This window comes from Sminthopsis crassicaudata, chromosome 6, assembly GCF_048593235.1.
Source record: "Sminthopsis crassicaudata isolate SCR6 chromosome 6, ASM4859323v1, whole genome shotgun sequence".
Lineage (NCBI taxonomy): Eukaryota > Metazoa > Chordata > Mammalia > Dasyuromorphia > Dasyuridae > Sminthopsis > Sminthopsis crassicaudata.
In genome coordinates, this window is record NC_133622.1 from 85,142,657 (window position 1) to 85,166,752 (window position 24,096).

At 35.5% G+C, this 24,096-nt stretch overlaps 1 protein-coding gene across 19 annotated transcripts in view; it reads right to left on the minus strand.

The window, feature by feature from the left end:
* The window catches only part of NEK1 (NIMA related kinase 1), a 156,897-nt gene that overhangs the window by 118,453 nt on the left and 14,348 nt on the right, over positions 1–24,096 (minus strand). For 14 of the 19 annotated variants that reach the window (XM_074276485.1, XM_074276480.1, XM_074276477.1 and 11 more), the window contains 4 exons: positions 17,207–17,304; positions 16,495–16,578; positions 1,236–1,303; positions 712–798 (listed from right to left, as the gene is read on the minus strand). In XM_074276485.1, the coding sequence (XP_074132586.1) occupies positions 712–798; positions 1,236–1,303; positions 16,495–16,578; positions 17,207–17,304 (337 nt within the window). Of the gene's footprint in view, positions 1–251; positions 274–711; positions 799–1,235; positions 1,304–16,494; positions 16,579–17,206; positions 17,305–24,096 lie in introns of those variants that run through there. The other 5 variants (XM_074276486.1, XM_074276483.1, XM_074276484.1 and 2 more) reach the window with 3 other exon arrangements.

Below are 24,096 nucleotides of genomic sequence, written 5' to 3' on the forward strand. Positions count from 1 at the left end.
ACCATATTTCCAGTTACAGAACTGAGGAATGAAATCAAACTGGGATTGTCTTGATTATCTCTCTCCTCACAAAAAGTTAAACAGGCAGCTGCCATATATATATTGTCACACTTCTCCTTTTCACAGGTCATAAAATCTTTTGTTTTGCTGATAGTTTGAGAGTGAAAGGAGATTTGCTCAAGTGGCTTGACATAGAAAGGATGAGAAGTGTTGAATGATAATTGACAATTAAAGAAAAGCCTTCTTTGTACCTATAAGACAATTATGACACAAAATTATAGACACAGCTGGAAGGGATTCAAGCCCCTCACTTGACTTGAAAGGTTAAGTGATTTGTCCAGATTCCACCATTCCTGCCACAGCTCCATGTTGGCTCCTCAAATAGAAGTTCTTTGCTTTAGGGAAATGATGGTTTCCTTGGTCAAGGAAAGAACAGAAGTACTTGTTTGTCCAGTTATACAAACTAAAACAAGCCATGTTTTCATGAATCACTGATCAGACTATTTAAGTGGCTTTGTGTAAGAAGCCTTCTTTACAGTGGTGTTCATGGTGAAGGAATTTTTCTCCTTCCCACTTTCTATGCGATACCCTCAAACAGATAAAATACCATGGCAGAGTTACTCAGGTAGGCATCCTCCAGGGTCTTGTATACTAATGCAATAATAAATGGTATAAGATATTTCAATTAAAATCCGCATCACATTTAGTTACCTTTTATTATTATAAGGTTTGTTTTCACAGATTTCAGGTGACAAATAGTATGGTGTTCCTATGCAAGTCCGAGCTAGCTCGAGGGTACTAGAATAAAAAGAGAACATTACCAGTGTAATAAGATATTTAAGACACTTAAAATGATTACATGAACTATCAGCTTTCATTGATGTTTAAGTGTCATCAAATTTCTGAAGAATAAAAATTAAGGATGACCCAAAAGCCCATGGAGAGACACACATAGGAGCATGCCCAGGCTGAAGCCTATTATTATAAACAATCAATTCCCAAAAAGGTAGCATCCAGGAGATGAAGAATCAGGAGAAAGGCAGGCCTAGAAGCATGGTGAAGAATTGGCCCTGACACTCTCATCATGATAGGAGCTTCCAAATCTGTGGAAGGTCTATGAATCAGCATTAACGAGAATCTCACAGAACAAGAAGGGATAAAAGGTTTTCAAACTATCCACAATGGGATCATATATCTACTGAAGCACTCAAGTAATTTCAAAGCAAATATATTACCTATTAAGAACTCTAGCAATTCCAAAGTCCCCCAGTTGTACCGTACCATCTTTGGTTAAAAAAATGTTCTAGAAGAGAAGGGAAAAAAGCACTATTAGATATCAATTTTAAAAATCTTTAGATAAATCTATAGTCTATAGAATTAAAGGGCTACTTAATTAATGAGATTAAACAATTTTTTTTTGTAAGACTGTTTTATTAAAAAAAAAAAAAAAATGAACTTGGGGCAACTAGATGGTGTAGTGAATAGAGTGCTGGACTTGAGTTCAAATCCAACCTCAGACACTTAACATTTCCTGGATGTGTGACACTGAGCAAGTCACTTAATCCCAATTGCTTCAGCAAAAAAAAAAAAAAAAAAAAAAAAAAAAAAAAAAAAAAGGAACTCAATCTTATAACTCAAATATAGAATTGTATTTATCAGGGAAATATGTCTCAAAGACGATTTTCAGTTTCCTAGTATAGCCTATTTCCCAAGCTATATCAACTGCAGAACTGGATTAATCTCCATTAACCTGATAAATATTCAGGTATAGAGCTAAACCAGAGAGAACCTTTCATTTATTTGGCAGACATTTTTTATTTTCAGTAAGCAAAAACATTTACAAAGATATCCTAAGTAAATCATTTGCTTCATCAAATAAACATATTTAAAAAGTGACCCTAAAGTTTCCAAATCTGATTTGTATTCTTCTTGATTATGAAATGTTATTCTCATAATACATACATTTGAACACTGAAGCCTTATTTTGAAAAAAGTTCAAATGCAAATGAAAAGAGGAAAAGTAACACAATTTCTTCACACATTCTTATGTTAGAATTATAACCCAACTCAAGAAATGGGAAACTTCATAACCTTCAAAAAAAGGGAAAATCTCTAAAACTTAGTTCAGTAATCAACTTATAATATAAAGCAAAACAATACTGGTCCATTTTAATGAAGCAGAAAACTGTTTATTTGCTCTATTTTATTTAAACTTTTTCCCACTTATGACCTCTTTTTAACATTGCTCAGGTATATAGGAATACAAATCAAATAATTACTGATAATAAATCGTAACTTCTTAACCTCCATATTCAGATAGGAGACTCCAAATAGGGTAACAAAACACATTTTAAGAAGCTGGGGGATATATAATCTAAATCATGTCCTGTTGGCAACATAAAGTACCATTTCCTAGAGAGGAAGAAAAATTCTAACTGGGAACAGTGGTTTCTTAGAACACTAATAAATTTCTTTTTTTTTAGACGGCTACTAACTTTATTTAATCTGCAATATGTAAGATTTGCTCCTGAGCTGAGAAATTCTTCAGCCTTATCTAGGTATATATATTCTATAATTTTCTATAAAGAAAATATTTCCCATTTTACTTTCATAACATTTTTGGTCTAAACAGCACAATATGCTAATGAATTCACAGAAGAATGAAATAAAATTATTTAAACCTTTTTTTTCCCTAAGCCATACTGGTAAATAGAGCCTATGAGCTTTTCATTCAAGTATGCCTTCATTCCTTTATATTTGCCCAGTAAAACTCATAGGACAGCTAGGGGTGAAGTAGATAGAGGGCTGAGTGTGGAATCAGGAAAACTCATCTGTGTGAGTTCAAATCTGGCCTCAGTCACTAATCAGTTTGACTCCAGGGAAATCACCTAACCTCATCAGCTTCAGTTTCCTCATCTGTAAAATGAATTGAGGAAGGAAATATCTTTGCCAAGGAAACCCCAAATGGGGTCATGAGAGTTGGACATGACTGAGATGACTGAACAAGTAAAACAGATCTACCATATTTTTTGCCCATTCATGCATTCTTATAAGTTCATTATATTCTGAGATCTTTTCAATCTTGACCAAGAACTAACCAGTTCAAGTGACAGCACTGACCTTTATTCTTAAATCCCTTGCTGCTCTTATTTCCACTCATTCCTTAAGCAAGTCTAACCTTGCATTATTTCCACCACTGGTAACTTCCACTCTACTTGTGGACTGGATCTACTACACATTTATGTTATCTCAATTGGACCCCAACTACCACAAGAAAATCTCCTTGTTCTTTTCCTCTTAAATCCTTCCTCAACAGATTTCTAGTCATACTTTACTGAGAAAATATAAATCCTACTACTCTACATCTCATGACCCAACCTCCTGACATTATTCCCAATTCTGTCCTTTACTACAGCATTTGATATATCAAACAACAAGCACACATCTATTAGCACATCTTACTATGTGCCAAATATTAAGCTAGAGACTGGAGTACAAATAATTAAACTATACAGATAATTAAACTATTCCTACTAGCAAGGAGATCCAAGTTTTAATAGTGACAGTACATATAAAAGAATATACAACATAAATGTAAACTGAATAATATAAAAAATGGTTAAAAACAAGTTTAAAGAGGAAAGTGGCCTTTCCTTCACTTTGACAAAGTTAACCTTTTTACTTATGCCCCAATTCCATTCTAATGCTTTGGTCTTCTCCAGCAGATTGATCCCACAATTACTTCACTATCTTCCCCCCACCAATCTTCAATCTCACCCTATTTAATGGCACATTTCTTAATGTTCTACAAAAATGTCTAGGTCACTAAGAATTATAGGAACTGTAAGGGAGCAAAACCAGAAGAAAATTTATACAACGATATATTAAAGTTGAACAACTTTGAAATACTTTAGAGCAAAATGGAAGGAATTATAAATAAGCAAAATAACTTTGACAACAACATGATGAATTTATCATATATTTAAAAATAAAAGCAAACTGTATATGGGTTTGTAGTTTCATGTACAACCTTTTTTCTTGTTCTACTGTGCACATGAAATGCTCATTTTATTTGATGTTTGTTAAGTTCAGAATTAAAAGAAAATCATCAGTTCTATAAAAAATTTAAATTAACAAAAACCTCTTTGACTCTACGAACTTGGAAGCACATTCACATTAGGAGACTGCTATGGATGTTTATCCCACCAAGATACGATAAAAAACAAGAGAGAATATTATTGCCAAAAGTTTGCAAGGAAAGGGTAGCTACCTACCAAATGGTGTAAAGAAACCAAGGATGAGGACAGAGAGGCCATTGAATTTGGCAATTAAAAGACCATGGTAATTTTGGAAAGGACAGTTTGATTCAAGTGAGACTGGAAGACAGAATGTAAGGGATTGAGAAGTGAGTGAAAAGCAGGAAAGTAGGCATTTTAACAAGTAGGTTTAAATATAGGTTGATAGCTTAAGAAACTGGTGGAGTCAGAGGGGTTTTTATTTTAATTTTTTAAAGAATTGATGCATTAGACTGGATTGGGGGAAAAAAATTCAGAAATATAAAATGGCTATTTCCAGATGGCAGTTTGTCTGAAAGAGTTGAGTTTTAATGAACTGAAATCTCTCAATATGCTGCTTCAGTATAATAATTTGGTTGTAAGTTCCATTGAGAGACACAAGACTAAACAGATGATAATTTTGATGTACTCCATCCCAGAGTATTATGTAGAATTTAGGGCATCAGTTTTAAGATACTGGTTAGTTATACAGCATCCAGAGCTAGGCAACTAAGTGAAGAACCTTTGAGTTTGAAGTAGGGACATGAAGGCTATCTTTAAGTATTTGGAGGGATGGAATACAAAAGAGAAAATGGGTTGTTTTATTTGGCCCAGAAAAAAGAACTATAAGGCAGATGTAGTTTTATTATAAAGGATGTCCTAACAAATCCAAGCTATCTCAAAAAAGAATGGGCTTCTTTGGAAGACAGTAGATTTCTCTTCCCTGAAGATCTTCAAACAAAAATGGGTGGCTATTGTATGAAACATGCTTTTTAGGGGGCATTCTTGTTCAAGTACAGATTAAATTAAATGACTTCTGATATCCCCTCCCAACTCTGAGATTCTATTATATGTCTAGAATGTTCATTTTCTGGTTATGGAATTTTAAAAACTTAAGTGACTCCGGAAGATTAAAGCCATTAAAGTAAATCATGTAAGACAATTCCAGAGGACCTACTTAGAGCTTAATCATCTCCTGAGACATTATTGGATATAATTCACAAGGTAACATTTTATTAGACAATGCATATTTACTAGGAGTTTTTTTTCTTTTGTTTTTCTTATTGTTCAATATTGAAGGAGGAAAAAGCAAAACAGATAAATGCTTGTACAGGAATTGTATAAGGGAGGGACACTGTAACATGCCCTCCTAGCAGTTATTATTACCAGTCTGCCCTAGGCCCAACAGAGTACCTTTGACCACTGACCTTTGCAGTGTCAACTCTACCCGGCACGCCTCCTCTGAGGCCTTCAAAAATCTCTGGCCACAATTTCTTGAATCTATAGTTTAATAACCGGTAACACGCTCAAGAACAGCCACGTGTAATCTTAAAAGCCTTTATTATACCTACTCACACAATGCCCTGAAACCTGCTCACAGAAAAAAGGATTATAGAGAAAAGAAACCTCCTCCCAGAGAAGGATTACAACTGAGAGACAATCAGAACATTACATTTTGGCGCCCAATGTGGGGCAAGGACTGATTCTGAGCCCTTCAGAGGAGCTAGCCCAGACATAACAGGAAACTCTTTAAAAAAAAAAAAATAAGGAAAGGGAAAAGAAAGAAAACATTATAGAAGTGTGGGCCCTACTGTTAGGAACCACACTAAGTGGCTCAACATGTCCCTTTTATGAACTTAATAAGAAAGGATTTTAAAGTATTCTAGGTTTAGCCTTTGGACTAAACTAAAAGAGCAATCCTTATTAGTCTTTCTTTGACTATCAATTTAAAATAACGTTCCATTCTTCTCATTCTGATCAGTTTAGGAAGAACTCCTTAGAAGTCCAAAGAACACTGAACTTGAATGTATTAGGATAATGATAAACCTATGAAAGGGAAGAGGTCTCTGTTACTCTAGCTAATTTATTGATCAGCTGGAAAGGAAAATCCTTAAAGGAAGTAGTCAAAAATGGTGATTGTCCCGAAAGTGGATCTCAAGTTACAGACTATTCTATTCAACGAAGCAATTAATTGAACTGTTCCCTAAATTCTAGGGTCTTGCTTAATCCTGAGTGTGAAATATTCCTTGTTCAAGAATCCAATCATTTGAGACTTAATGATAAATTAATTAAAAGTTTCTGGAAGGTTTATGTTTACAACACAAAAAACAGTAATATTTTTCCCCACTGTGGCACTGTTTAGACAAAAGAAGAGAATTTTTAAGGTTAAGTATTTCCAAATATCCAGAGACTTAGTCTGTTTAGAACAAGAGTAGAGAAGAAGGACCACTAGATAAAAGCTTGATGGCAACAAATTTTAGAATATAAGAATTAAAGCTGTTGAAAAAAATCTTGCAATTAATTAAGGCCATAAGAAACGGGTGTCCCCTCACTAAATGTATTCAAGCAGATGGCAATGGTCTCCATGTTTGTAAAGGGTTAGAACTAAGCAAATACCCTTAAGGTAAGATAACTTAGCACTTAAGGCTAATTACCAACTGGACAATTCTCTATTAACATGTGCTTGGAGGATGACCCTACTCAACTCTGTGCTGGCTGGATCTGTGGGTGTAGACAAAGAAGGCAAAGAGAGATCAGAGAGTGGAGTAGGAGGAGGGGATTCATTCTTTGGAGGTGGAGACAAAAGAGGTGTGGAAATTGCTAGATCTAATCCCCTGATGGTGACCCCAAAAGACCAAGAATAAAGACTTTTGCTTCTCCTGACTCAGGCTGATTCTAAGATATCCAGGGTACTAACTCGGTCACAACATTTGGAGTCCAAGGTGTGGGCCAAGCACCCTACTTTCATTGAAGAAGTCCTCAGATGACCAGGAAATTAGGTGTTAATAGGCAAACAGGGAACTTACTTTGTTAAGGGCTAAACTAGCAACCTTTTATAGATGAAATGGGGCAAATGTTAGGAAAAGATTCTCCCCAGTCCCCATCCCCACCTGCACCCCCACCCCAAAGGGGCTCTATAGAAAGCATGCTTAATTGAGGGGCAAGGTTTAATTATAATCTGGGAACAGATTGCTAGACTCTTAGTACATTAGGACACTAGTCCCCTTGGTTCTTAGAAGAAGATATAGGAGTAGATAATTGGAAACTTGTGGGACAACAACTTTGCATATACTACGACGATAGAGGTCCTCATTCAATTTCCACAGAAGTATTTTAGATATACAACATAATTCAATTGGCCTTAAACAATCCTGCAAGTTATAGAAAAAGGAAAAGTTTTAGAAATGGCCAGATGAGGAAGTGTGAGGAAAAAAGGAAAAAGGAAGACAATGAACAGTCTAAAGACCTTGCCTGAGGGTATGGGGACTTAAATGAGTTTCAAGGGCTCTGGTGATTCTAGCTCTCTTGAGGCAGCTTCAACCCTGCCTAGAGAGCAGATTATTGGCAAGCCTCCATCAACTCCACCTTCCAGGATGGAGTGAGAAGGAGTAGTGGGAGGTGTGGTGATATCACCAGTACCCCCCCCCCCAAGCAATCACCAATTCTTATAACTAGATTGCAAAAGGCAGTACTTAAAGCTACAGAAGAAGGGAAGGAAATAGGTGATCTAAGGCTCCAAATATATCCAGAGATTCAACAGTTTAACTCTTCAGGTCAAGAGAGTAGAAGATAAGTTCCTTCTGCTATGGACATCCTCAAAGACTTGAAAAAGGCTTGCACTCTTTATGGGGCTACATCAGCTTATGTTAAGATGTTATTACAGAATTTGGCTTATGAAGTCTTAACCCCTGGGGACTGGAAATCTATAGCAAGGAAATCTATAGAATGGAAATCTATGCTTAGAACCTGGACAAAACTTGTTGTGGCTTCCTGAATACAGTGAGCTCTGTAGGATTCAAGCCCAACAAAACTGTCAAAGTGGAGTTAATCCTCTAATCACCTGTGACCTACTAACAGGTACAGGTTCTTATGCAGAAGCTTCAGTACAGATTAATTACTCCATAGCAGCATATGAGCAAATTGCTGCTGCTGCTATCAAAGCATGGGTTTCTCTCCCCAGTAAAAAACAACAAGGACGAGACCTTCACAAAAATTGTACAAGGACCAAATGAACCCTTTGCTGATTTTGTGGGATGTTTGCAGACAGATATCATATGGACTAATGGTGAAAATACAGTAACAGAAATTATGTTATGGCAACTTGCTAGAGACAATGCCAATGAGGTTTGTAGAAGGATTATACTAGGACTACATAGGGATGCTCCTTTAGAGGAGATCATAAGACGCTGTGCCACAATGGGCACAAATACCTTTTATAGCCAGGCTATGGTGCAGACTTCCCAAGATCCCAACATGGGAAGACAGGGTCCCTTTGGGCAAGGGACTTCCAGAGAGATTCGTCAATGCTTTCAATGTGGTAAAGTAGGCCATCTGAAAGCTCAATGTTGGCATAGAGACAGACTGAGAAGACAGGCTGGAAGAACAAGACCCAAAACCCCATGTCCAAAATGCAATAGAGGACTCCATTGGGCCTCAGAGTGTAGACTGATTCAGGGAAACGGGATGAGGGGCCCAGCTCCAGGGCCCCAAGCAAAAAACACTTGGGGCATGATGGCAGCCGATGCCACACCCAGAGAGTGCCTCCAAGTCCAATACCCAGACATGACCAGTCAGCCAGGAAGCCATCTGAGGGGAGAAAGGGATTACACAATCAGTCAGCCAGGAAGCAACATGATGGGAGAAAGGGACTACAATTAGGGAGGATAGAGTTGTATGCAGCTGGAACAACTGAAATACCCCTGGAGAGGTGAAATCTGTTTCTCTCCAGCCTATGGATCCCTTGCCTCCAGGCACAGTAGGCTTGACCATTTCACCTCCTGAGAGTACTTACAAAACAGTGTCCATCCATACACTGGGGAATGTGTAGATAATATCCCAGTCACTAACACAGGTAGACAATGTGTGACTTATTAACCAGGGGAAGTAGTAGCATCACGTTTATTGATACAGACTCCTAATAAGCAATCTGCTGACAGTCACCCACGTTCTGAATCCAAGCAGCAAAACCCAGGAATATACTGGACAGCAGCTGTGACAGCTGACCGACGTATGCTCACCATCTATATAAATGGCATACCATTAGAAGGACTGGTGAACACAGGTGCAGATCGCACAGTCATCAGAGGTGCCAGTCACTGGCCAAAGACTAAGGCAGACACCTACATGTCTGGGGTAGGAGGATCAATAGCAGCTGAACTTAGTGCTACCCCTTTAAGATGGATATTTGAAGGTGAAACAGGAGTTTTTACTCCTTTTGCAGTTGAAAAGTCCCCATCAATCTGTGGGGAAGAGACATTTTACAACAGTTAGGATTACAAATGAGTACTTCCTTTTTTTAGGCGGGGCTGCTGTTGAAGGCCTGCCAACACTTTCACCTGTTCCTATCCAATGGAAAACTGATACACCAGTGTGGCTAGAACAGTGTCCCTTAGGTAGCGATAAAATTTAGGCCTTACTAGACATAGTACAGGAATAACTTGACGAAGGACACTTACAACCTTCTCTAAGTCCTTGGAATTCCCCAGTATTTGTTGTAAAAAAGAAATCTGGAAAATGGAGGATGTTGACTGATTTAAGAAAAGTAAATGAACAGATGGAAATTATGGGAACTCTTCAGCCTGAACTTCCATCTCCTACTCAGTTGCCTAGAGAATGGCCTCTTTGGGTTATAGACATTAAGGATTGTTTTTATTTTATCCCTCTAGATAAGGAGGATATGAAAAGATTTGCCTTTTCACTGCTCAGCATTAACTTAGCTGAGCCTTATAAAAGATATGAATGGACAGTTTTGCCACAGGGAATGTAAAACAGCCCTACTATGTGTCAAATGTATGTTGCTGCTGCTCTTACTCCAGTAAGAAAAGCATTTCCAAAAGTGATGTTATTACATTACATGGATGATATATTGGGATGTGCACCTGAGGAACAAATGTTAGAAGCATGTCTACAAAAAAAACCATAGAAACACTAAGGAATTATAAATTGCACATAGCTTCAGAAAAGATTCAAAAACATGCTCCTTTTCAATATTTAGGATATGAAGTATATCCTAAGATGCTTACAGTACAGAAATTCTCCTTAAGAACAGACAAGTTCAACACTTTCAGAATGCCTTTCAGAAATTGATAGGAGATATCCAATGGGTGCGGCCATTCCATGATATTTTAAGGGGAGACAGTACTTTAAATTCACCACGCCAGCTTACAAAAGAAGCTCAAGAGGTTTTGAGACAAGTTGAACTGGCTTTATCCAATGTGGTTGAGTCACTAAAAAACCCTTGGAAATATCAGTTTTTGCTACACAAGAGGCACCCACAGCAGTCCTTCATCAAGGAGACAGTGTGATAGAGTGGGTGAACCTCCCAGCACAACCAGAACAAAGTCTTATTCCTTACCCAGTGCTTGAGGCTAGAATTTTATTAAAGGCCATTAAGCGAGTAGTATAATTATCTGGGATAAGACCTGATTTTATACTAATGCACAAATTAATGTGTGCTGTGAAATCATCCCAGAGTGGCAAATTTTATTAGCCATGGCTCCAAATTTTACACACAGGCCTCCATTAATTGGCGACGGATTCTTGAAGAAAAGGTTTCTAAAGTTCCTCTTAAAGGACCAACTATCTTTACAGATGCACCCAAACATAATATTTGTGCTGTATACTCTCGTGACTTAATTATAAAGAGAGAAGTCAGAACTCCTTTTCAGTCCACTCAACAGAACAAATTGTATGCCATCATTCTAGCTCTTGCTTATTATCCAGGAGACATAAATATAATATCTGATTTGGCCTATTCAGTAGGTGTGGTACAAAGAATTGCCACAGCCCAAATAAAATTTGTAGTCTCTAATATATATCATCTCTTTAAGGAACTTCAAGAGCGAGTGAGAAAGCATCCAGGTAAGATTTATATTTTGCATGTCCACTCTAATAGTGGACTTCCAGGTCCTATTTTTGATGGTAATTCAAAGGCAGATAACCTTCTAACCATGTTGGCCAATACTCCTTTATTTCAAGAAGCACAAGAATCTCATTCTAAATATCATTAGGCTGCCCGAGCTTTACATTTACAAATTTGGAATAACAAGAAAAGAAGCTAGGAGCATAGTAAAAGCCTGTACAGCTTGCCTTCCTTTCCATGCTCCTACACTCCCTCCAGGGAAGAACCCTCGTGGTTTGAGACCTAATGAAATTTGGCAAATGGATGTGACCCATTATAAATCTTTTGGTCGTCTGTCTTTTATCCACCTTGTGGTAGACACCTTTTCAGGATTCACTTTTGCAATGCCAGCAGCAAGAGACAGCCCAAGTGGTCACTGAATTCCTTATACAAGCATTTGCAATTATGGGTGTGCCACAAGCAATAAAAACAGACAATGGACCTGCATATACTTCTAAACATTTTGCACACTTTTATGCACAGTATAAGATTTTACACACTACTGGCATACCCTTTAATCCTCAAGGACAGGCAATAGTAGAGAGGAGAAAGAGACCTCAAGATGCTCCTCCAAAAACAAAAGAAAGGGGGAGCCACGGGTAACCCTAGAGAACTTCTAAATTTAGTTCCATTAATTTTAGTACCATTAATTTTTAAATTTTTGACAAAGATGCACTGGCTCCGGCAGACAGGTTTTATAGCCCACTAGAAGAGCAGTGTCCAGTGTGAGCAGCTCCATTATCTTTAGATAATCACCAGGTCATGTGGAGAGACCCAGAAAGTAGTGAATGGAAGGGACCAGATAGGTTAACTGCTTGGGGGAGAGGGTTTGCTTGTATCTCCACAGATGAAGAAGGAACCAGATGGGTGCCAATGAGCCGTATTCCCCTTGTCCATTGGAGAGAGACAGAGCAGACCCTTGAAAAAAATGAGAAGACTCAAGAAACATCAGGTGGTTCCTTGTTGACTGTGCCCAGCACTGAAAGAGCCTGGCAATTATGGCATTTGACTCATGGACATCAAAAATTATAATGCTTGAAAACCCTTAGGAATCATTGGATTCTCTGAGATATGACAAGACTGTTGCATGACTTCAAAACCGGTAGGAATCATTGGATTCCCTAACATATAATAAGACTGTTGCAGGACTTCAAAGAGTTGTGGGGATCATTGAATTCCCTGACATGTGAAGCAATGGACAATAGATTGGTTTTGGACTATCATTTGGCTGCTGAAGAAGGGGTATATGTAACTGATGTTTACATACCCTCCTTCTAGGACTTCTGGAAATCTTTTACAAGACCATGTTGATTTATATTGTTTGTTATATCACTACTTGCATGTACAATTCATGTTTGTTACACCACATCAAGCCTGTACTGACTGTGGGGACAGTCATCACTTTTAGCCTGTGGAGTATTGCTATGTGCTTGTGTAATACCTCCAATGCTGATGGGTTTTTGCACACCTGTCTCTAATAAGACCCTTTAGTCCAGAAATGCGCTAGCAATCCCCACTTCCCTTTGGTGCTTTTCATTTCCCTTCCTGAGAAGTCTAAAACAAAAGCGGGAGATGTAAAGGGCTAGAACTGAGCAGATGCACTTAATGTAAGATAACCTAGCATTTAAGGCTAATTGCCAACTGGACAATTCTCTATTAACATATGCTTACAGGATGACCCTATTGAAAGAGAGATCAGTGGGTGGAGTAGGACAAGCAGATTTATTCTTTGGAAGTGGAGAGAGAGGAAGGAGGTGTGGAGATTGCTAGATCTAATCCCCTGAAGGCGATCCCAAAAGACCAAGAATAAAGACTTCCTTATCCTGACTCAGGCTGATTCTAAGATATCTAGGGTACTAAGGAGGTCACAACACATGTGAATGATGCAACATGTAGGAAATTCACAAGTAAGAAAGTAGACTAGATTAGATGGTTTCTGAAAGTGCTTCCAACACAGGTAATTCATGTTCCTATCTTTCCATTTAGCTTTACTACCTTGTTGGCATTTGTTTGAAAAGGCTTAGTATCATTTACAGAGAATTTATATGCACAACTACAAAAACTTAGAACTTAAGAGAGCTATGATTAGAAATTACCCTATACAAACCTCATTTTACAAAAGACAATGGAGGTATCAGAGAAATTGAGTCACTAAGTTACAGAGATGCTAAGTAGCAAAGCCAGGGCTGTGGAATCCAGTCCTTCTCATTCCAAATTGAGCACTCTTTCTATCATATAGCATCATTTTATTTCTGTGTGCATTTTATTATCTAGATCATATGTAAAAATGTTAAATAAAGTAGTACTTATATTAATTCCTAGGGAATCCTACTAAAGTTTTCACTCAGAGAAATACCAATTTATCTATAGGACTTTGTTTCCTAGGTAGGAAATATTTTTAAGTAGTTGCAATGTGGAAGAATAAGCCAAGCATAAAAGCACATAGCTCCTAAACCGATTACTTATTTATTCACTGCCCTAGTGCTTTAGGTATGTTAAAAAGTTTTGCTTTCGGTTCTCTATAGCTCACACAAGGATGTCATTTAAAGGATATTGTAGTGGTTCCCCTCAGGGAAGATATTTTTATATTAATGGGGTTACAAACTTTAAAAAAAGTAACTCTCATTTTAAATAATTACCTAAATGCAATCAGATGAGAAAAATCAAAGCAATCTGAATTTTTAGAATACAAATGATTCAATAACTGAACTCAATAATCATTTATTAAATACCTATGATATGCCAGATACTGTGCTAAGCACTAGGGATTCAAAGATTAAAATGAAGCATTTCCTGCCCTGCTTTATTATATTTTTATTATAAAACATAGCATGTACACAGATAAGCAAATGCTCTCCTTCCATATATGTGTATATATACGTATGTATACAATGAATATATGTATACATACACACAAAATACACATCCATTACATAAATATCTATGTATATACATACAAATACGATGTTTTGATGAAGGAGAGAAGCTAACAATTGAGGAATCAGGAAAGGGTTCTTCCATAAGATGGTATCTGAGCTAGGTTTTATAAATGAGCTAGACAGAGATGGATATGGATTTGAAGGGAGCACAGTCCAAATCTGGAAGACAGCTTGTATAAAGTTAGAGATACAGCAATTAGGCCACTTGGGCTAGAACAAATTATGGGAAGGAGAAACACATGTAATAAACTTATAAAAGTAAGGGTCAAGATCGTGAGGGACATTAAAATCCAAAAAGAGAATATGTACTTTAGCTTTAGAGGCAACAGTGGCCATGAAGCTACTTGGAAGAGAAACGAAGTGGTCAGATCATGTTTAAGGAACATATTGGCAACTGTGTGGAGGGTGAATTGGCAAGGAAATTAAGAGTCAGAAAAAAAATCATATTACTGAGAGCTTGAATCATGATGGTTATAGTGAAACAAAGAGAAAAGGATGAAAAGGAGAGATGTAATAGAGGCAGGATGAATAAGATTTGGAAATGAACTGGATATGAGGAATGAGTCAAAATGAAATTGAAGATGACTTCTAGGTCTGGAACTCAATGACTTGGAAAATGGAAGAAATTTCAATAGAAAAAGGAAAGTCCAAGGAAATACTAAAGAAAGGAAAGGGACCTGTATGTGCCAAAATGTTTGTGGCAGCCCTTTTTGTAGTGGCTAGAAACTGGAAAATGAATGGATGCTCATCAGTTGGAGAATGGTTGGATAAATTATGGTATATGAATGTTATGGAATATTACAACGATACTGTATGAGGATGTATTCTGATGGAAGTGGATATCTTCAACGTAGAGAAGAGCTAATCCAATTCCAATTGATCAATGATGGACAGAATCAGCTACACCCAGAAAAGGAACACTGGGAAATGAGTGTAAACTGTGAGCATTATTATTATTTTTTTGTTTTTGTTTTTCTTCCCAGATTATTTTTACCTTCCGAATACAATTCTTCCTTTGCAACAATAACAAAAAAATTCAGTTCTGCACATATATATTGTACCTAGGATATACTATAAGATATTTAATATGTATGGGAATGCCTGCCATCTAGGGGAGGGGATGGAGAGGAGGGGAAAAATTCAGAACAGAAGGGAGTACAAGGGATAATGTTGAAAAAAAAAAAAAATTACCTATGCATATGTACTGTCAAAAAAAATGTTATAATTATAAAAATTAATAAAAAAAAGAAAAAAAGAAAAAAAAAAAAAGAAAAAGGAAAGTAAAGCACATGAGTGGGTTTGTCCCAAGAATCTTTTTAACCTGGGATCTGTGGAAATATTTCTGGGGATCTAAAAACTTGGAGGGAGAAAAATCATCTACTTTCACTAACTTCTAACTAAAATTTTGCGTTTCCTTCAATTACGAATTTTTAAAACATTCTGAGAAGGGGTCCACAAGCTTCATCAGAATGCCAAAAATCTATGATACAAAAAAACAACAACAAAAAAACCTTAAGAACTAATGATTTAATGGAATATAAGTAACTCCACCTAAAAACATACAAAAATCTTAAAAATTGTTATGCAAGTGAATGAAGTTTGGGTTCAGAATGATCTGCTCTGGTCTAGATCTAGTCCACATAAACCTCAATTTATGGCTGCCATATGCAAAGAGAAAGCAAACATTCTAGAATAAACAAAGAGCTAGAGTGGTTACCAAATAATCCTTTTCACAAGTACCATCAACTATGAGGAGGAAAACCACATAAAGTTTACTAAGAACAAACCAAAATGTACTTCATGTAAATAATAAGGGTAATGTAATGAAGGAAAGAAGATATTGTTTAAAAAAAGGAAAATATTTGTTAAAATATGAGTCTTTTGCCCTGCTAATTGAAGGAGAAAAATATAAAATAAAATTGACAAAGAAAGACAGCCTCAAAAGTGAATTTAGACAGAAAACAGTAAAGATGAGGATGGCAAAAAGAAGAGGAGATGGAAATGCTGAAAAGGTTTTCTAATGAGTATCAACCAGAATCAACATTTTGCCAATCCTACTTTTCCTTGGGATATGGTCAATGGTAATAAGTAATCACTTGTTAACAGTTGCACGTGAACTACCTTTATCATCTGAAATTGTGATTAGCAATCCATCTTAAAAGCAGAAATATCTCTATGGAAACAATTTTCTTGTTTTCAAAGTTATAGTTCATTTTTCAAATGTTTATTTTCTTAGGGAATTCTAATGGCTTTACACATGTTCAAAGCCTGGGAACTTATTCTAGTCTACAGACTCAGTCTTTAACACTTTGTAAATTAAAATTTAGCATGATTTTGTTTAAAAATTACTAGTCTCAGAGGCAGACTATTATCAACATACCTGTGACTTTATATCTCGATGAAGAATTTTTCTGTCATGCACATGTTTCAGCGCTAAACAAATCTGCACAAACCAGTCCATGATCTAAACAAACAAAGAAACAAAAAAATAAAATGGATTCACTTTGAAAAACTGTTCACAATTTACTATAAAGCATTAGCTTTGATTAAGTATTTTTTGGTTTCATTTCATCAAACATTTCTAGATTAGGATTACTTTCAACTGTAAAAATGGCTACCAAAACAATGAGTAACCAGACGACAGGCAATCAACAAGTGACACACTGCTCTTTTAAAGTAACAATTTTTAAAAGTTGGTGTAGCCTCCCCTCTTAGCAAAATGGGTAACAATGATTTACAATTAGCACGTTAATTGCTTATGTTTCTTTAAAGGAGACTGGATTTGTCTTTTAAGTTGAAAATCCTGTAGTCATGAGCCCTCAACTTTTCTTTAGCATCTAGTCAACAAGGGAAGATGCTCTGGAAGATCTAAGCAATTTCTTCTATAAGGAGTCTACTCTGTCTACCTCTGGGACTCTCCTTCTCCTTAACTATAAACTTACTGTTAATTCCCATCCACAGACACAATTAGGTTAAAACTTTCATACAGGATATTATATAATTATGACACCAAATTGTCCAAGAAATATTATCTTAAGTATTGGTAATGGAAAATTTAGAATGTTCTTGACAATTCATACACATAAAGTTACCTGATCTTCTGGAAACAACACACCTTTCTGGGCATTTATTCGTTTATATAGATCCCCTCCTTCACAATAATCCATTACTATGTAGAGAGACCCATTTTCTACAAAATATAAACAACAAATATTCCCTTGTTGAGATTTAAGGGGAAAAAAGAACAAGTAGACATATATTTACTCAAAGTTATGTAAAAATTAAGTGCTAGACTCAATAAGACAACAGAATTGAGGTACAATATCAAGCTCTGGGGATGTAGCTATATTCATACTGTCTAGGATATGTTCAAATATTTATCTTGACAAAAAAGATTCTATTATTGATAACTGAACAATGATAAATGATTAAATATGCTTATGGAAGACTATCTCTAAGTTTTAGAATATGTGTGAATATATATATATATATGTGTAAATTTCTAGATCTACACAGATATACTGAAAAATACTAAAGGACAACAGAATTTTGTATCACTTTTGTATCAGGTATCACTTGACATGTAAGAGACTAAATTCTGCATATGATCAGACATGGTCGATATGTCAAACTTTATCTTATATATATTAATTTTAATATATATATATATTTGTGTTTCTAAGAGATCACAATTAAGTAGGATTATATCCTTCTCTAACATTTTGAAGAGTGTATAATGTAGGTAATTTAATCTTTTCTTGGTGACTTAATAGCATTACAAAGATTAGTTTTCATACTTTGCTGTGATATAGTGATACCTTTGGAGGCTAGTGAGGTAAACAGGACTAGTTTCAACACAAAGTTGCCCCAGGCTTTTAGAAAAGAAAAAAATTTTCTGCCCTCCTACTTGCTTAAACTATTAATCCTAATTAATACTGTCCTTTATTAGTTCATTTTCTCATTCTCAATTCCTTCTAGATTACTGGGACCTGGCACAGAAGTTAATTAATCTCAATACAATTGTGTACAATGAAAGAGTAAATAAGCTCATCAAGTGTTAAAACACATCATATCACCTATGGATTTTGGGTTAACATGCTAGTTGCTCTGAGGTTCTTTTTGATTTGTGGTTACACAATCTATTCCATATAACTAAGATTACTGGATGAGAGATCAGAAAAAAAAAATTTTTTTTTTGATTTTTAAAAAATTAATCTGTCATTTACTAAGTGTGGCAAAGAAATATGTACATTTTTTTTTTTTTGTCTTCTGCTTAAATTGTGACATTCCTTAAGCAGTATTTTATTTGAAGTAATAAAATTTCTGTTAAGACTTGGATTGGCCTACAGGCCTGAGAGTCAGAACAGTTTAGGTCCAGTCCTGTATCTGCCTACCATGTAACCCCAGCAAAGGCAGTGATGCTCTCACAACTTCTGGGGAGTTCTCAAAGAGAACTTTGGTAAAGTCCTTATTGGCAGCTTTCTGTTAAAACTGTGATTTTTTGGAAAGCAGGGATTGTTGTCTGCCTTTCTTTGTGGTATGACACAGTTCCTAGTATATTGCACTTAATACTTTTGGACTTTACAGCTGAAATCACAGTTAAAAAGAAAATCTCCATTTATTACTGATATGAGGGGAAAAAATAAATATTTAAAGAAAAATACAGAAAACAAAAGCAAGAACTTAAGCTAGAGTAGTAATTGTACCATGAAATGATTCAGGCCAGTTCCAATGATCTTGAGGTAAAGAGAGTCATCTACAACCAGAGAGAGGACTGTGGGAACTAAGTGTGAATCATAACATAGCATTTTCATTCTTTTTGTTATTGTTTGCTTGCACTTTATTTTCTCTCATTTCTTTTCTTTTTGATCTGATTTAGCAAGATAACTGTATAAACATGTATACATACATTGGATTTAACATATTTTTATCATGTTTAACATATATTGGATTACTTGCCATCTAGGGGAGAGAAGAAGGGAAAAAATGGAACACAAGGTTTTGCAAGGGTCAATGTTGAAAAATTATCCATGCCTATATTTTGAAAATAAAAAGCTTTAATTTAAAAAAAAAATTGACTGTATCTCACTAAAAAAAATTCCATTTCACAAAATGTTAGAGTTGGAGAGAATTTCAAAAACTAGGTAGTTTAAGGTCTGTATTCCAAAGAAAATTTTAAAAAAAGAGAGAGAAAGAGGTCCTGTAATATACACAACACAAATATTTACATCAGCTTTTACTGTGGTGGCAAAGAATCGGAAATTGAGGGATTACTCATCAACTGAGGAATGCCTGAATAAGTTGTGGTATATGTTTGTGATAAAAGACTACTTTGTTATAGAAAATGATGAGTAGGATGCTTTCAAAAAAACCTGCAAAGATTTACATGACCTAATGCAAAGTAAGCAAAATCAGGAGAACACTGTATATATTAACAGAATATTGTACAATAATCCATTATGAATGACTTAGTTATTCTCAACAATAAAAAAATCCAAGACAATTCTGAAGGACCTATGATGAAAAATGCTCTTCACTTCTAAACAATTGATGAAATTTGAATGCAGATCAAAGTATATTTCATTTTACTTTATTTTTCTTGTTTTCTTTTTGGTTTGTATTTTCTTTCATAACATGACTAATGTAGAAATATTTTACATGATTACAAATATGTAACTTTTATAAAACTGCCTGCCTTCTCAATGATAGCAGAAAGGAAATGGGTAGGAAAGAATATGGAATTCTAAATTATAAAAAACAATGATTTAAAATAGTTTTTAGAGACAATGACAACTGAAGGGGATATGGGAAAACTGGAATACTAATAAGATTGTTGGCAAAGTTGTGAAATAATCCAACCATTATGGAGAGCAATTTGGAACACAAAACATGGAACTATGCCTAAAGGGCTATAAAACTGCATACCCTTTGATCCAGCAGCCTCACCACTGGCTCTGTATTCCAAAGAGATAACAAAAAAAAGCTTTTTGTAGTGGCCAGAAACTGGAAACTGAGTGGATATCCATCAATTGGAGAATGGCTGAATGGTTAATGGTATATGAATGTTATGGAATACTTTTGTTCTATAAGAAATGATCAGCAGGCCGATTTCAAAAAAGGCCTATATGAACTGATGCTGAATGAAATGAGCAAAATATTATATACAATAACAAGATTATGTAATAATCAAATGTAATGGACTTGGCCCTTCTCAACAATATGGTAATTCAAGGAAATTCCAACAGACTTGGAATGGAAAATATTAATCACATCCAGAGAGAGAGAACTATGGGTGAATGAATGTAGAGTGAAGCATAGTATTTTCACCTTGTTTGTTTTTTTAATACAGATTTTTTTTTCCTTCTGGTCTGATTTTTCTTGTACAACACGACAAATATGAAAATGTATTTAAAAGAATAGCACATATTTAACCTACATCCAATTACTTGTGTCTTGGGGAAAGGTGGTGAGAGTAGGAGGGAAAATAATTTGGAACGCAAAATGAATATTGAAGACTATCTTTACATTTGAAAAGTATTTGACAATATATTTGAAAAAATAAAATACTATTGAGAAAAAAATGGTTTTTTTATGTAATTGGAAAAATACTAAAATTTAAAAAACAATATGAATACGTTCTAAATCTTATCTTGGTAGGAGAAAATCCTAAACTTAAATATGAAAGTAAAAGTTATTTTTTTAAACAGACTATATTTCAAAATAATTTGATAAAAAGTTCTTTCTCAATTTTTGATAATTTGTGTAGTACAGCAATAAAAGTTGGACTGAAGGAAAAAAGAAACTATCTGGCTTAATTTGAATATGAATGTATTCCACAAGAATTGTAAGGCATATACAACCACATGAAAAATGCTCTAAATTACTAATAAAAGAAATGCATATGAACAAATCGCTAATAAGACAAAAGCAAATCTTGCAAGCAACCTTGAAATTTCATCTCACACCTAAAAAATGCCAACAATCACTATTGGAGGGATTGTGGAAAAGAGACACACTAATATATTGTTGGTGGAGCTGTGAAATGATACAACCATTATGGAAGGCAATATGGAATTATACAAATAAAATGACTAAAATGTCTATGTTTTTTGATCCATTACTGGACTTATACACTAAGAAAGAAATTAAGAATAAATAAGAAAAAAAATATCCCCATATAATTCAAAATGTTTATAGCAGCACTTTTTGTCATAGCTAAGAATTGGAAACTAAGTGGATGATCCTCAATTGACTAAACAAATTGTGGTACATGAATGCAATAGAATACAACTATGCTATAAGAAATGATGTGTGTGATGACTGCAGAGAAGCTTGAAAGATTCTATATGAACAGATACATAATGAAGCAAGTAGAGCAAATAATATAATATATCCAATAAGTACAACAATTGAAATGGAAAGGAGGACACAAAGTAAATGTAGCATAATTATAAAGATCAAACAGGACTCAAATGGATGCAAGAAGATATACCCAAACTATCCCTTTATGGAACTGGGAGATCCACAAATGTTACTTACATACTACATGTTTTCTGACTTTTACAGTCTATCAAACAGTTGTGTTATTTTTTTTGCTTCTCTAAAAATATACTATTTGGCACATGGGATGACTTTATGAGAGAGATAATGGGATAGATGCATTGGATACTATGGTGAACAGAAAATAAAAACTTATTTTTTAAAACATCTTCTACAACACACTTGATACTGAACAATCCCCTAGTCTTTGAAGACCCTTAATGACAGGCAACACACCAGCTCCAAAGGCAAGATTGTCAGAAAATTATTTCTGATAATCTATTCATTTGCAACTTTCATCAAGTTCTACCCAGACTCCTTGTTCTGCCCTCTGGGAAGAGGAAAATTATCATTAATAACCAATGATTTGGGGAGATGCAAAGTTCCCCCCTTTTCTATAGACCTTATTTCAAAGTTCATTTTCTTGAAAGATATTACTAATAATGAGGTTAGATTAATTCTCAATCTTGGTCACATTCACCCAACATTCTACTCGGGTTTGGCTGGGAATAAATTCTTTGGATAGATTACCCAAGGCTGGATAACTTAGAAGTAAATGATAATAACCTAAGTTTATTGGAATAGATCCAGTTCCATTAAGTACTCATGCTCCTTACCTACTATCTTATACCTGGTAAAGTTGATTTTTGAACCCAAATAAAAGATGTGATATTTACAACTATTATATTTCATCTGACTTAATTCAGCCCAATGTTCAAGACCATTCAGATTTTTTCCTTCCCAAACTGATTGGTATCTATAGCTTGTGACATCAGACTCTTTAATGAACCAAGTTTTCATACAAACAGAAGACTGTCCTCTAGCAAACAGCATTCATGTAGATATAAAGATTTTTAAACTCCATTTCAGAATTTATTGCCATTCTGCTGTGTGACTTTTAAAAGTGCAATTCAATTTCTGCCATAATTACCAAAATATAGGTCCCCTTTTGCTTCATAAGAGATATTCTGATTATCCTACATATGATACAGGACACCATTTCAAAAAGTCATTAAATACAGTTCTGGAACAAGATGGTTGCCAAATGGAAGCAGGCAACTTGGTTCAGCTTAACTCAGCTCTCACATACCTCTTCCAGCAAAAAATTAAAAATAGTACAAGACCCAACAATAATTAAGAAATCCAGTGAGAAATTACTACATAACATGACTTCATACACAAAAAAAGCCTGCATTGGTGTAAACAAATAAATTTTCTGTCATAATCAAAACACAGCTAATAATGACACTAAACCTATAGGATTCTATATCCAAAAGCAACAAAAGTGGTGTGCTTCCCTGAGAAAGCCTTAGGGTGGTCAGAAACCTAGAGAACTGTCCTCAAAAACAAAATAGGAGTAATAACACTCAGTATGGATGCAGTAGTACTTAGACTGGGACAGCCCATAGTAGGAGCTCAGTCTCGAACTCTGTCCTGAGACACAAGAGGGCCCTAAGGAGTCAGCACCTCAAAGATCCAAGGGAATCTACCAGAGCTCTTTGTAAAAACATACATCAGAGGTGGAGGTAAGTGTAAAAACCCAAGTGACCAAAGACAAACTAGTGGGGGCCTATCACACCACCCAAAATATAGCAGGATCACATCCTGGCCTTGGCACGCAGCCCCAATCCAGAAAACAAGAGATGAATAAATGAAAGAAGACATGAACACTATTTAAAAAAAAAAAAAAAAAAAACCTTTCAGAGACCTTTAAAGCCTAGGGGAGAATAACTACTGAACAAATGAAAATAGAGACTCAAAGGAAAAAAACTGATTTCCCATGAGTTCCCAATTGGAAACAGAAAAGGTAGAAGGGGAGGGGGCTAGAGTTAAGAAGCAGCATTAATACAAGTGGGAGGAGATAGTTGCAAGCAAAACAAATTTCCTGATCGAGGATGGGAAGGAGAGGAGAATAGGGAATGTGGTAGAGATAGACTGAAAGGCTAGGAATTAGAAATTAAGATGGTGCCTATGAATTGGGGATGTATGAATGAAAAGGATTATTATTAGGAAATGATAAATTACATGAGATATTCAGAGAACTCAGAGAAAACTGTACAGAGGCAAAATAAAGTTGAGATCAGAACAATTTATATATGTTGTTATTTGTCCTTCATTCTCAAAAAGTACCATGACAGGAAGGTAATACCATGGCTTGTAAGTGAACTAGATTTAAATAAAAGACGATGTGCAAAGTCCCCTGCCTCACTTTCTCCTCTGGAGCCATCTAGGTCCAGTGGCAAGATATAAATCAGGACAACTAGGGATGGCCTCGGAAGCAATGGGAGACACCTTGGTTTTTTTTTAACTTAAGGTCTTTTCCAAGGTTTCAGTTTGACTGTGATAAGGCTAAGTAGGAAATGAGGCACAAAATGTTCTCTTTTACTTAGTTAAAAAAAAATTTTTTTAATCTCCAACAAAAAGATCTTCAGGGTTTCTGGCC